The sequence below is a fragment of the Paralichthys olivaceus genome, chromosome 21, assembly GCF_024713975.1.
Source record: "Paralichthys olivaceus isolate ysfri-2021 chromosome 21, ASM2471397v2, whole genome shotgun sequence".
NCBI classification, from domain to species: Eukaryota; Metazoa; Chordata; class Actinopteri; order Pleuronectiformes; family Paralichthyidae; genus Paralichthys; species Paralichthys olivaceus.
In genome coordinates this window covers 9,220,102-9,233,600 of record NC_091113.1, presented here as the reverse complement: position 1 = coordinate 9,233,600, position 13,499 = coordinate 9,220,102, and the positions used below count along the sequence as shown (strand labels likewise).

Below are 13,499 nucleotides of genomic sequence, written 5' to 3'. Positions count from 1 at the left end.
CCTCTGATAAACTGCAGCACCCGGCAACGAAATGGATCGAAGCCATTGCTTGTTATTAGCTCATGTTATATAAGTGAGGGAACTTAGTATGTTCGGGAAGGAAGGAGGGAAAGTGGAGATTAGGAAAAAAAAAAAAGAGATCAGACTGTCCTTTAGCACAGGTGTGTCTGAGGAGAGCGGCAGCACAAAGACAAGAGGTCAAGAGACCAGAGGAAAAGATTATAGAGGAGAGGGAGGAAGATATGTGAGGTTAGACATAAGGGCGAGACAAGTGTGATCAGGAGAGAAAGTGAGAATAAAACAAAGAGTGGATTAAAGAACGTGACAGAGGACAAAGGGTTGGAGGAGGATAATGGTGGAGAAATGTGAGGATAAAGAGAAACATGGCGCTCTATGGTGTGGATGGTTCCAGGGCCGTGTCAAGAGGCCAGTTTAGGACAAACAGCTGCAAGGGACGCAAGGCTTCCTCCAGCTGGAGCTGTCTTATTAGGAGGACAAGGGGATAGATGCCATAAAAACCAAGATACACTCACTCACTCACTCACTCACACACACACACACACACACACACACACTCGCATAAAATTTCAGGGTTCCCACAGCGGAAAAAAAAAAATCACAACTTTTTGTCTGACTTTCTATAGTTCGGTCAGAGTGACCTGAAAGATTAGTCCCTTCTGTCTTTTTAAAGTTTTGTACAGAGAAGTGAGACACTGAAGGTGCAGTCTGGTGCTGCAGACGTGAGCAGACGATGTACAGAACAAAGGACAAACTCAGCAGGAAATAACTTTACCCAGTTGTAAAATGTATTCCAGTAATACATCCCTGGTAAAGGAATATTCTGGTTTATTAAAACTATTGAGACGATTAGGTGTGATAACACTGCTGACATCTGGAAACATGGTGACAGTGGTCAGATAAACGTATTAGAGTTGAAACCATCACCAATATTCATATAATGGGCTGTGACGTTGATACTTGTGGTGGAGAGGCTTCCCAGCATGCACTGGGCCAATAGATTCGTGAAAAGAACTATTATTGTTTGTTATTGTTCACCTGCATTATTACTGGTGTTATCCGATGCTACATTGCACCCCACAATAGTTGTTTTCCACATTATCAGTGAAATACACAACTAGTTATTGTGAGTGAATGCAAATAAACAATGAGGGATGTTTTGTGCATATTTCAAAGAGTGATCTGTATACACATTTTATTTACATAATTTACTTTTATTTTCTAAACTTACTCAGAATCAAATGTATTAATTCACAGTAAATACTTTGGTTATGATGCAAAAATAATTCAAAAATTATATTTCCTTTAATTGAACTCAAGGCTTCTTTTGTGTATTTTAATGTAACGGTGTGTTATAGGTGTTTAAGTGTCATTTTGATATTTTACACTTAAATAACTTCACCAACTGGTCATAATTTCTTAATAGATCTAATATCATCCTACCTCAACAAAAATAAGTCATTAGTGTCTAAAATGGGTTCAAATATGCAACTTTTCTCTTGAAAACCATCTTATTGCAAAAATAAATTGAAACCAGCTCTGAAGAAATGAAAAGTTATTGACTCACAAAAACAGGGGGCTTGTTTAAAATGTCTGACGGCTCGTGTTTCCCAGATCACATTAACTTTATATTATATATATATATATATATACATACAGTAGTAATAAACCAGAATTGCCCTTTAAATAAATCAACACAAATGTCAAATTCTATCTCAAGAATTTACTGGAGTGAAGTAAATAAAATATAAAATCTGAAAAATCAACAATATTAGAAAACCCGTGGGAACCCTCAAAAAGAGCTTGGTGGATCAGAGTGAGGAAGCTCAGAGATGTGAGACGTTATTGCCAGTACACAAAGCCAAGGGGGGGAGGAGTGGGGGGGGGTGGTGTTAGGTCCTTGCCAGGGGCAACCACACAGCTTCTGGTTGCCATGGATTAACTTACTGGCAGGTGAGCTTTGAGGTGAGGGCAGAAGTGGGGGCATCTCCTCTGTGGCGCTGCTCTGACTCAGCACCGAACTGTCCGCTAGAACACACACACAGAACGCAGCCAGACACACGATAAATACACACATACACACACCACAAGCACACGGTCAAGACTGTGAGAGACACGCGTTGCATCTCCGCACACCTGCCAGTCACTACAGTCAAATACACACACTTCACTAGATGGGAGACAGAGAAAGAGAAAGGGGATAAGAACAGGGAAAAGGAAATAATACACTTGAGTACCTTTCCTACCTTTCATTTCCTCCTCGTCGTTGGTGGCGTTGCTCTCTGTTGATCCCTGAAGAGCAGCGATGGACACACAGTCAGCGAAATTGAAATCATACAGGGTGACACTTGTCTTTCATGCACACAGAGCACATATCTCACCTTAACTCCATCGGGAGGATTGTGCACCACTGTGCTCTGCGATTCCTGTGATGCAGAACAAAACAGTTAGTCCGACACATTACAACCTGGAACGAGTGCCTCTCAACTGGCTTCAAGCTGGGCCCCTTATCTTACCTCAGCAATGACGTCACAACCCAACACTGCTTCCTAGTAGTACATTTAGCCATTGAACACAAAGCACTGTCAAGGCTAGGGCTGAGAATGGAATCGATATTCTAGTTTATGTCTGAAACTAATGATTATTTCAACGTTTAATAATCAGCTACAGTTTTTTTCTCAATGAATAGATTTATTGTTTAGTCTATGAAAAGGTGAAAATATAAAATCTGAAATTTATTAAGCTAAAGTTGATATATTCAATTTGCGTGTCTTTATTGATGAGCAGCCCCTAAAGAGGAGAAAGATAACCGTCAGATATTTACAGTTGATAAGCAATTAATTATAATCAGCTTCTTAAGATTGGTGTTGATTTCTTTTCTGTTGATTGACTTGATTGTCTCACTGGAATCAGGATCATAACTGTAAAATTGCTTTGCATAATTCTTTTAGCTAAATTACAGCTAGGATTGAAGTCCACTTTTCCGTGACTCGCTCCCTAACTTTAGTCTATCGTCTCCCCGGCTGAAAAGACCGGTCATGTGCAGTGAGAGACACAGGTGGGGTTTGCACAAGCAGGCAGGTCAGTTAGTGACAGACGGGTACCAATCTTTTCATCAGACCCAAAATAAACATTCCTGCAACGGCCAGACAAGAGCTTTTTTCTTTTTTATCAGACGACTTTATTGAGAAAGTTTCAACGGAATAATGAAATTATAATAGAGTTCAGATACTTTTCAGCTACGTTTCTATCCTGGGCTTGAGCAAACAGGTATTCTTATCATCTACTGATTTACAGACTGTTTAATACTTACACAATTACTTTTTTAATTCACACTTAAGTGCAAATTCACAATTTTTCACAGTCCTAGTTTCTCAGACACCAATGTGATGTCTGCAGTCTGAATCATCCCTCCCCCAGCAGCTCTACCCATGGCCTACTTTGGGGTCCAGCACCACCCGCTGAGAGGCAAACGAAACCAGAACTGTGTTACCCATCCACATCACTGCAAGATGTCATAGATAACACATGCTAGTAAAACATCTGAAAACCACAACATGCTGGAACTGGATGTGAAACAATGATAAAGCTTTTGCAGTGTGATAAAATGCGAATGATGGCAGGATAAAATGGGTGAGGGTGAGTAAGTGGACTAAAGAAACTGGATGACAAAGCAAGATGATAGGATGGGTGGTTGCAAAGCTGTGTTGACTTCAGTGAGAAAGTTAAAGGATAGCTGGTTAATCAGAGTAGGTTAAGATTATACACAGATAATAGCAAAGAAGCTGTTAAACCTGAGACTAAATTCTACCATATCAGCTGTCTGACTCTCTGAACCAGGCCTCTACAGTGCTCCGTGCTGCCACGCTACAGGGCATGCTCCTTAGAAATCTGAAAGGTGCACATGTACAGATAAAACCTAATAAAAAGCATTTATAATAATTTCCCAATAAGTGTCTTATCTGCTTGATTCAAAATTCAGAAACACGTGCACCTTGGCGGGGGTATAACTGGCAGAGGCTGGGTACTGCCTGAATGTCACGGTGCAACATCTCCTGGATGGTATATGAAGTATGACAAGCAGCGACTATGACAATGGAGGATGCGGCACAGGGGGCTACTATGAAACTACTGGGTGGAGAGTGAGGTGAAACGGCGGGGAGCCGGCACAGCGGCGGCCTACTGTACCATCGTGGCGTTGGTTGCCATGTTGGAGTCTTTCAGGGCATTGATGGCGCTCACTATACTGTTCTTACTGTTGTTGGTAGAAGGCTGGGACGAGAACGCAAAGTGAACACATATGTTACACACTGCCCTTATGCACACACACAAAGATGAGCATTATACGCCTTTTACGGACTGTCAGCTAATGTTGGTCGAGGCCTGCAGGCTGCTGAGAGCTAACGGGGTAAATGAGAGGGTGAGTGCTAAAGAATGGTCTCTAGATCATCCTTTTTACTGCCTCACTAACCCTCTATGCCTCCGCCACTTAACTGCACAGAGAGACCCCTGGGGCAGGGGAGAAAGAGAGGGAGGCAGGGGGAGGGAGGAGGAGAAGGGAGGAAGATGCTTAATAGTAGCAGAGAATAATGGAGCCTGCTTAGAAAAGAGGGCAGCAAACCTCTGACCCTCTAAAGGTGAGAGAATAAAACAAATACAGGAAAGACATTACCTCAAACAAGGAGAGTATGTCTCATTTGTATTTGTTTGATTGTCAGCAAGTTTACACAAAAATTAATAAACCACTTTATATCAAATTTTGTGGCACAAATGACCCAAAGAACAACTCATTACATTTTGGTGCTGATCCAGATCAGAGGAAAGAAATTCAGGACTGGTTGATCAATGAGTGTGAAAAAGTTTATGCAGATCCAAACAAAAATGCATATTCAGTTTCATAAGGGGACACTCTAAGAGCGTTCCGTTCTAGTTACACACTATGAAATGACAGGAAATAGGTTTTTCAAAGTTGTGGTTGGTTCTACAAGAATTTAGAAATTTCATCAAACAAACAAAACAAAAATAAAATGTCACTACTGTGCGAACATGATACTGCACTAGGGCTGGTAAAAGTGGCAAAAAAATTTAAGATAATGTAAATATCAATCAATATAGATGATCAATGATAATTGATATTTTTTCTTTTGGGTTTAAATAATCACTAGATAAAGAAACTACAAACCAAACTCTTACAAATCTGAGGTAGATGAATAATGAGTAACACCCCCTCACTGTGTTGCACAATGCATAAGCAATGAAGCCATATATATATATACATATATATATTGGACTTTTATTATATTGCCATTGATTAAAATGATATTGCAATAATTACTGATTGTTTTATCGTTCAGCCATATGTTGCACAGAATAAATAATACAAAGAGAAGTGAGAGAGTGAGAGGCGAAGAGAAAGAACAGAAGGTAAAAAAAGGGGGTCAGCTAACAAAGGAGACAGAGGACATGATGTCTCAGAACAAACGAGGGCAGAGAGGTAAAGAGACAACCTTACCTTGGCAGAATCGGACTTCTTGTTCAGTAAACTTTTGCATGCTGTAAAGAAAGATAGGATAGAAAGGAGAGAAATGGGTAGACAATTGAGTTTTAGTGCTGATGACAGCATTTCACCCGGTTCTTATAGAAACCCAGAAAGATGAGGGAAAATCTACATCGACATTTTGTCAAATCTATGAAACCCCAATAGCTGAACCTATGAGACAAGTCTAGATGCTACTTGAGAATAACATGTATTTAATGGATTTCTTGGGCACTTTTTTGCCTTGGCCGTACAGGCTGCTACACTCTGCAAAACCCATTCACATCATAATCAATTCATTGCCATCTGGGGACAAAAGAGAAACCTGAGAGCAAAGTTAACTTCCTCAATCCATTTCCTGTCTGTAGGACCCCAGCAGATGTAAAAAGAGAGTGATGGTCAGACTCAAACTGCTGCCAGGACTGACAGCGTTGAGCTAGGTTAATGTAAATCATTGATTTACATTAACCTAAGGGCCCCAGTCACTTTTCCTCTCAACCTAAAGCTTTCAACTCTCTGTTGCTTCCTTTTTCGTTCATTTTTACTGACATGTTCCAAAAATCTTATCTTGTGTTTCTTACCTTCCAATAAGACATAGAAGAGGGGGAGAGGGAGGGAGGGGGAGAGGGGAGGGTTGAAAGAAGCAGCTCTGCATTACAGTATTGGAGAGTGGAGAAGAGGGGCACAGCATTTACAGCAGAAAACAATATCAAGAGACAACTCATGCTCCTTAATCTCGGCTGTAGTGTCGATATGCAGTTTCTATCCTGGCCTGGCCATGCAGCATCCAGCGGGGAAAAAAATGATAGGATAAAAAAAATGTTCATTCCAAAACCAGGGAAAGGAGAGCTTATTGATCAGGTCACAAACATTTGCTCTTGATTTGGCTAAATATTATCCCAAACAGCTATCAGGGTAATCGTGACAGCCTGGGACCACCACGTTCATATGCTCTCTAAACACAACCCTCCCTCCTCAGTTAGGGACAATGATCATCAGTGTCACATGACAGGGCGAATAAAGTCAAGATGACCCACAGCAGAGAGGGATGTACTGCTCAAGCAATGTGACAGCTCGCAGTGATCTGGGAAGGACGTGTTAGAAAGCAACTGAAGGTGCATCACCCGAGAATATTTTTGTATAGGATATAACCACACAGGACACCCACATGCGAGAGACAGCAAGGCAAACACCTTTCTGGAGACATACAGGAATGCTTAAAACACACACCAACATTTTGCTATAATGTCATTAAAAAGGGAACATCATGAGCAAACTGCCAAGCCTTGCCTCAGCCATACTTTATACAGAGTGCAGGGAAGCAGTTATATTAAAAAGTGCCAGGATTTTGCAGTGATGAGTAACATCATCAGAAGATTAAAAAAATAAATCAAAAACAAAACAAACAAAAAAAAGCTGGACGATTAAGAAGGACGAGAGCTGAGGAGTCCAGTTTGGAGTGATGATGTCAAACAAGATATTCACAGAAACTTACAAACAGGCAACTTGGTCCAGTGTCACTGAGGAAGCCCGCATTTGGAGGGCTCCAGCTGACAGTCAAACCACCACAAACACCCTGACTCTCAGCGCACCAATCACACACTGCATGAGCAACCACATTTTACCTTTATCCTGCCTACACATAGATCCTAGTTACCTATAAAGAGATTCACTGCAGAGCAAAGAAGATTCTCTTGTCTGTAAAAGTGACCAAGAATCTCGCCTGCTCTGCACTGTTTCTGATGTACTCAAATCCACGGAGCCACCATCGGAATCGTCGACCTTCACCACCTGTTCCCACCCAGCAGCTTGGGAGCTCAGCCCTGTGTCAGTACTTTCAAAACCAAGAAATCCATCCCTCTCTGGTGAAAGAACTGATGGAATGTCACCTAGAACATGACAATTGTTGCGGCAGATCTACCGCCATGTTGTCTTACCTTTGAGACATTTTTGAAAGTACTAAAACAGACCTCGGGAGGGGTAGATGAGACGTGGGATGCCTTTAAGCTCAAGGGATTGAACAGGAAGGCTGCACAACAGTGATGGTTTAAACAGTTGGCTCCGCTAATAGCACCAAAGGCAGCCCTCCCATCCTCCGTCTCAGTCTAAACCTCTCCCCCAGCTCCTCAACATCCGCATTTCCCCTTTCCTCCCACCAGACCCAGGTCTGACGATGGCAGCACGCCAACCCAGCTCTTGCCGGCCCCCTGCAGTGTCAGTTCCCGCCCCCAGGATACATGCCTCTCCTCATCCCCTGCCCCAGTCCGCTCCTGTGCCTTCGCAGCCCCGGCAGGGGGGAGAGCACAGAGACGTAAAGGGTCAGCTGGAAGTCAGGATGGAGCTTGAAAGAAGTGACGACATGACTAATTTGGGGGATGAAGTTGAGGGGTTACAAGGTTGAGGCTGAGTGGTGGTGAGATGTTTATGTAAAAAGCACTTTGAAGTGTGTGTTAAATGAAATCAATTACCATTAAGTGATGGTGATGTTAACGACTGTGTGAATGAAATCTGATGTCTTTGCATTACAGCAAAGCCAACACACACCCAGAATAACTTAAATGAACAAAATTCGTGGGAGTATGCATGCATGTGTGTGTGAATGTCGATGGGGATGCTGGCAGAGGCTGCATGCAGGAGTTATGAGGGGGTAATGAGGGCCCACCCTGTACTATGAATCAAAGAAGTGGTTGTGTGTGGAGAGGAAGTGGATGGGCGTGTCTCTGGGACGTACCTTCCTGAGCCAGTGAGGCCGTGGAGGAGGCGGCAGCAGCAGAGTTGGTATGCTGCCGGCCCACTATTGGACAGAAATGCTACAGTTGGAGGGGCTATGCAAATTAGGCAGGTCTATCTAATGCGGTTCAATCGGGGGCCTAGAAAGCTACAGGCTGTGCTGGTTGCAGCGCAGATGTATCAAACACTTTGATAGAAAAACGCTGAAGCATAAATGGGCACGCCTGTGGTTGCCTAGGCCCAGGGTTGAAATATTTTAGCCATTGACTGACCAATTACTGAGGAACTGAGAACAAGGTTTCAACGAAACCTGCAATCTGCAAATTGAGATTAAAAACACAGAATCATAGCTGTCATCCGTTTTTATAACACTACACCTGCCCCCAACATAAAATTGTCATTAAAGTCTAGGTTTCCCTCTCTCAGACATGCAAATGCTCCACAGGCAGCAGAAGAAAAGGGACACACATACTCACTCACTCACTCACTCACACACTCACACACTCACACACACACACACACACACACAAGGAGAGATACATTAGCATAGACAAGGACAAAACTGGCACTCACATATAATCTGGAACATGACAGAATATCACATACATCAGGAATCAAGGCACTCATCATAATCCATCATTAACATATTATTTCTACCATGATTTGCAGGAACTTCATGTTTCAATTCAGTTTAATTTTGTAAGCAAGTAAATTACTGAGCACACACAAACACATAATGTTATTTTAAGGATGAGTGGGTGAGTGTGTGTGTGTGTGTGTGTGTGTGTGGTGAGGGGGTTAAAATAGGTGCAGAGGACTCTATCCACTCTCCTTCCTCCTCTCCCTCAGCATGTGCTGCGTGGGAGGCTGAGGGCTAAGGGCACACCCACCTGAGAAGTTTCTGGACACCAGCATGGTGGTGAGAATGGCTCCCTGGAGGATGAGATGGAGGAGGAGAAAGAAGTGAGGGAAGTATAATCAGAGCCAGGACTATTGTTTATTTTAACAGGATTTTAGTTTTTCCTCACTATTCATTTCTAATGGGATAGTAACATCTTGAATCGCTGTTTTCATATCAGCACCAGGGAGAAGATGTTTTCAACCGCTAAATCCTGTCAAATCTGAGTGTTCTTTATCAAAACAATATAAATCACTTTACTGGAGAGATGCACTGAAGTGAAGTCCCTTAATGTATTCCTCTGAGCTTTTCTCTAAAGAAGCCATGCTTCTCATGCTTCAAGTTCAACGTTACCTGATTACGAGCAGTCACTTAAGAACTAGTCTGAATAAGGCCCCGATCAGACAGGAAGTTTGCAGTGAGATGGGGTTTCCCCCCAGATAGAGTAAGTAATCGTGTTAACTGCTAATGGATGGATACTACAACCTCTGAGCAGAAAACTATCCAACGGGATTTTGACTTTTTCCTGATTGTCCAATTGGATTGATTAAGAGGCGGGCGTTCTATGGTCGTGATAACAAACTTAGCAGTTACTTGGAAACAAGTTATTATAGAGACAGACAACAGCAGTTCTGAAGGCAATTGCGATTTCAGGTGAGACGTTTTCATGACTTTAAAGTGCACTAGTGCAGTGTGGTCTGACTCCGGTTTTGCTACGTGCAAAAGACACAAAAAACTCTGTGACTGAATGAAGCCTAAAACTGACTCTAAAACTGACGGAACTGGGGATGAGTTAAGGGAAACCAGTAAATATTCGAGGCAGAGGAAGAAATGTCACAAAACAGATTTACTGAGTACCTTCAGTTTTCGGCGAGCATTGAACTTGCGGAGACACTCCACAGTTTCCTGTCTATGCATCATGGACGCCACTGTAGAACGGTGCTGTAGGAAGACAAGAAAATAATTAGTGTGTGTTTTATGTCCAGATTCATATATGCACCCACCAACACCTTCTTGTGTTAATACTTACGCAGACCCATGGGTGTTTGAGGGCCTGTTCGGCAGTGATTCTCTTGGCTGGGTTGATGGTCAACATCTGGTTGATCAGGTTCTTTGCCTCTGGAGTCACTGTGTCCCACTCTGGGGAGGGGAACTGACGAAACAGGAAAAACAGCAACAGTTGGAAAGGATGGAAAGAGAGAGATTGTAAACAGCACACGTTTCCTGGTTAAGGGCTTGCATCGGCATGTTTCTGGCTAATCCACACCATCTGGGCTCTGGGTGTCAACTTAATTCATCAAAATTATGCCGATAAGACAACAGAACAGCAGAATTACGATTTAGAGTAACAGAACACATGCTCCTGTTCCTGGTCTTTAAACCATTCAAATTAAAAGTAAATTCCCTTGAAACAGACTGCCTCAGATTCCCCCCCCACTCTCAGGCAACTGCAACGTGACTTGCTTTTCTGGAGACAGAGAGGAGGACACCCCTTCTCTGATTCTGTCTCTGTCACGCACGGACAAGGACAGACACACGGACAGACACACGGACAGACACACGGAGGCACACACACACACACACACACACACACACACACACACACACACACACACACACACACACACACACACACACACACACACACACACACACACACACACACACACACACACACACACACACACACACACACACACACACACACACACACACACACACACCCCTCTGCAATGCGTCAGGGAGGCCCTGATAGGATCAATACTTGTGGACCAACTCTCAATTGGACACTACTAACCATTCAAAAACTGCTTTGCAAAATCCTGCACTGCACCCTTGACAAATATTCACCTCATGCAGGGACGCACGCCCTCACACACACTTACATCATATGCCCCAGCTTTGATCTGCTGATAAAGTTTGTGCTGATCTTCATCCCAGAATGGAGGATATCCCACTAACAAGATATAGAGAATAACACCTGACAGAAAACAAGAGAGAGAGTGAATGTGATTTTTTTTTTCTATTGTCCATTCCATAACAATCTTAAGCAATTAGCAGGCAACATTGTTAGAATAGATGCAAGCATTTTTTCTTATGTCATTTGAAGCCACATTCAAACCACCAAATCACTTCGTCATGTGATTGGGAGTCTTGTGCTTGCTGTGAGTTCTCTCTGACAGTTTGCAGGGTTTAAGATGATCATACCTCTGTTTAAACGTCCTGTTCACCTTTAGCAACAATCTTACCTGTAGATGATACTATGTACAGCTGTTGAACTGGTTAATGTGACTAAAGACAAACAAGTCAGGTGTTTGTTTCCCACCACTGCAATACACACCGGTTGCCACAGGTTAAATTTAACTAAAGTTTAGGCTCTCGACTTACCACAAGCCCAAATGTCCACAGGCTTGCCATAGGGGTCCTTCCTCAAGACTTCAGGGGAGAGATAACCAGGGGTGCCCGCAAACCCTGCCCGACAGAAAAAATTATAATTTACAGAATCCTCTTATTAAATCTCTGTTATAGGCTATTTCTGTGTGGTTATGTGAATGGCTCAGTTTATAGTGACCTGCTGGACTCTAATGCAAGACCAGCTTATGAAGAGTCACAAGCACATGCCCATTAATCATCTCGTCCCCGCTAGAGAGTCCGCCAAATACTGGCAGCTTGGCTGTTAGCCAAGAGACAATGACCTTAGTATGAACTGGAAAATGTCTGTGAGCCTCTTAAGTAATGTTTGTGCAAATATTCTTGGCTTCCAAGCAGGCAGACATATATAAACCCACTGTATATGAAAGAGGACCTGTTCAGCACTATGCTGAAGAGTCAAAACGGTCCAGTGCTAATCACAGAGACAGCTTAACAGATCCAGCATATTTGATGTGTGTGTCACTGTTTGTGTTTTCTTACCAAACCATGCCTGCTGGTCTCCCTGTACTTCAATAGCTAGGCCAAAGTCTGCCAGCTTCACTGCAGCTCCCTTCATCTTACTGGCCAACAACAGGTTCTCAGGCTGAGAGGAGACACACACACATGGTGAAGCAGAATGTAGGACAAGGGATCGAGACAGTGACAGACAGAAAGTGACAGGCAGTCTTCAGCAGAGGTTCTTAGAAATATTTATATTTGATGTGTTTGAAACAGCTCGTGCGGGGGTGGGGTAAAGGTGTGAGAAAGCGATGGAGAGACGTAGGAGGAAGGGAGAGGATGGGTGGTTGAGAATCTCCACAATGCCTTATATGGGCATGGGTTCGTAGCCATAGAAACCACTCGGGAGTCATTTAGGCAGCACTGCAGACTGCATGCTAAATGGAAAGTGTACTTAGCGCGAGGCAGCGTGTGTGGCAGCATTCTAAATGGCCGTTGTTTGGGCAGCAGGACATAAAGGGCCGCAGTAAAAGCCCACTCAGGATAAAAGGCCAACAAATCAGACAGGCAGCGCTCGAGGAAATAGTGTTATTCTCTCACACGAAGCGCGCAAAAACCGCCCACACACGTCTGAGACATCCCTTGAGACTGATTTTTTTCAGACTTTGCAGTCTTTCCTTGAAAAGGTATGTTTCCATACATATTATTATTACCGTCCTTATTACCAACATTATCATCATCACTTTAAAGTGGGTTATGGAGAAAATGACTCACTGCCTCTACTCTTTGCATTTTAGCCTATTGGCAAGTTAGGACATCGCAAGCCCCTCCCCCACTGCTCCACGGGTGGTGTGATGTCACATGGGTTGTCGTGGCAACTCCTGAGGTTCACCTATGCCATCCCCTCCTCTCTCATAATAGACCCCCCCTTCGCAAAAGTACAAAGTGTGCATGTGTGTGCACATGCACGTATGCGCTGTTCCGAGTCCTTGTTGTTTCCTTGCCATTGGTGAGAGACAAACCCCTCCACGTGACCATGACTCACCATCTCTGTGCTCCGCATGAACACGCAAGCACACATGTACACACAGACACACAGAGAGTTGTGGTCAAGGACTGACAGGCTGACAGATCTGGGCACAGATAAGAGGAATAGACGGTAAAAACAGTAGATGGGAGAGAGCAACGCAAGGGAAAAATAAAAGGGATGGAAGCAGAAATGCAGAGAGACAGCTACAGAGAGCCATCTGTGTGTTGCCATGGCCACGAACAGAGGTGTGTGTGTGTGCGCATGTGAGTGTGTGGTTGTCACGGTAACGGGCAGCCACTCACCTTGAGGTCTCTGTGCACAATATCATGCTGGTGGATATGATTGACACTCTCCAAGATCTGACTAATGCAATGACTACGTTGAGAGAAGAGGGGACAAAAAGAGAAAGATGTGTC

The 13,499-nt window shown here is 43.4% G+C and overlaps 1 protein-coding gene across 20 annotated transcripts in view; it reads right to left on the bottom strand.

Moving 5' to 3' along the window:
- The window catches only part of LOC109643698 (calcium/calmodulin-dependent protein kinase type II subunit gamma-like), a 32,469-nt gene that overhangs the window by 5,680 nt on the left and 13,290 nt on the right, over positions 1–13,499 (bottom strand). For 2 of the 20 annotated variants that reach the window (XM_069517967.1, XM_069517973.1), the window contains exons 6-18: positions 13,386–13,458; positions 12,096–12,198; positions 11,571–11,654; positions 11,069–11,163; positions 10,213–10,335; positions 10,041–10,124; positions 9,175–9,217; positions 8,286–8,348; positions 5,531–5,571; positions 4,207–4,290; positions 2,400–2,444; positions 2,256–2,310; positions 1,966–2,046 (exon numbers count right to left, since the gene is read on the bottom strand). In XM_069517967.1, the coding sequence (XP_069374068.1) occupies positions 1,966–2,046; positions 2,256–2,310; positions 2,400–2,444; positions 4,207–4,290; positions 5,531–5,571; positions 8,286–8,348; positions 9,175–9,217; positions 10,041–10,124; positions 10,213–10,335; positions 11,069–11,163; positions 11,571–11,654; positions 12,096–12,198; positions 13,386–13,458 (974 nt within the window). The remainder of the gene's footprint in view (positions 1–1,965; positions 2,047–2,255; positions 2,311–2,399; positions 2,445–4,206; positions 4,291–5,530; positions 5,572–8,285; positions 8,349–9,174; positions 9,218–10,040; positions 10,125–10,212; positions 10,336–11,068; positions 11,164–11,570; positions 11,655–12,095; positions 12,199–13,385; positions 13,459–13,499) is intronic. The other 18 variants (XM_069517968.1, XM_069517975.1, XM_069517971.1 and 15 more) reach the window with 12 other exon arrangements.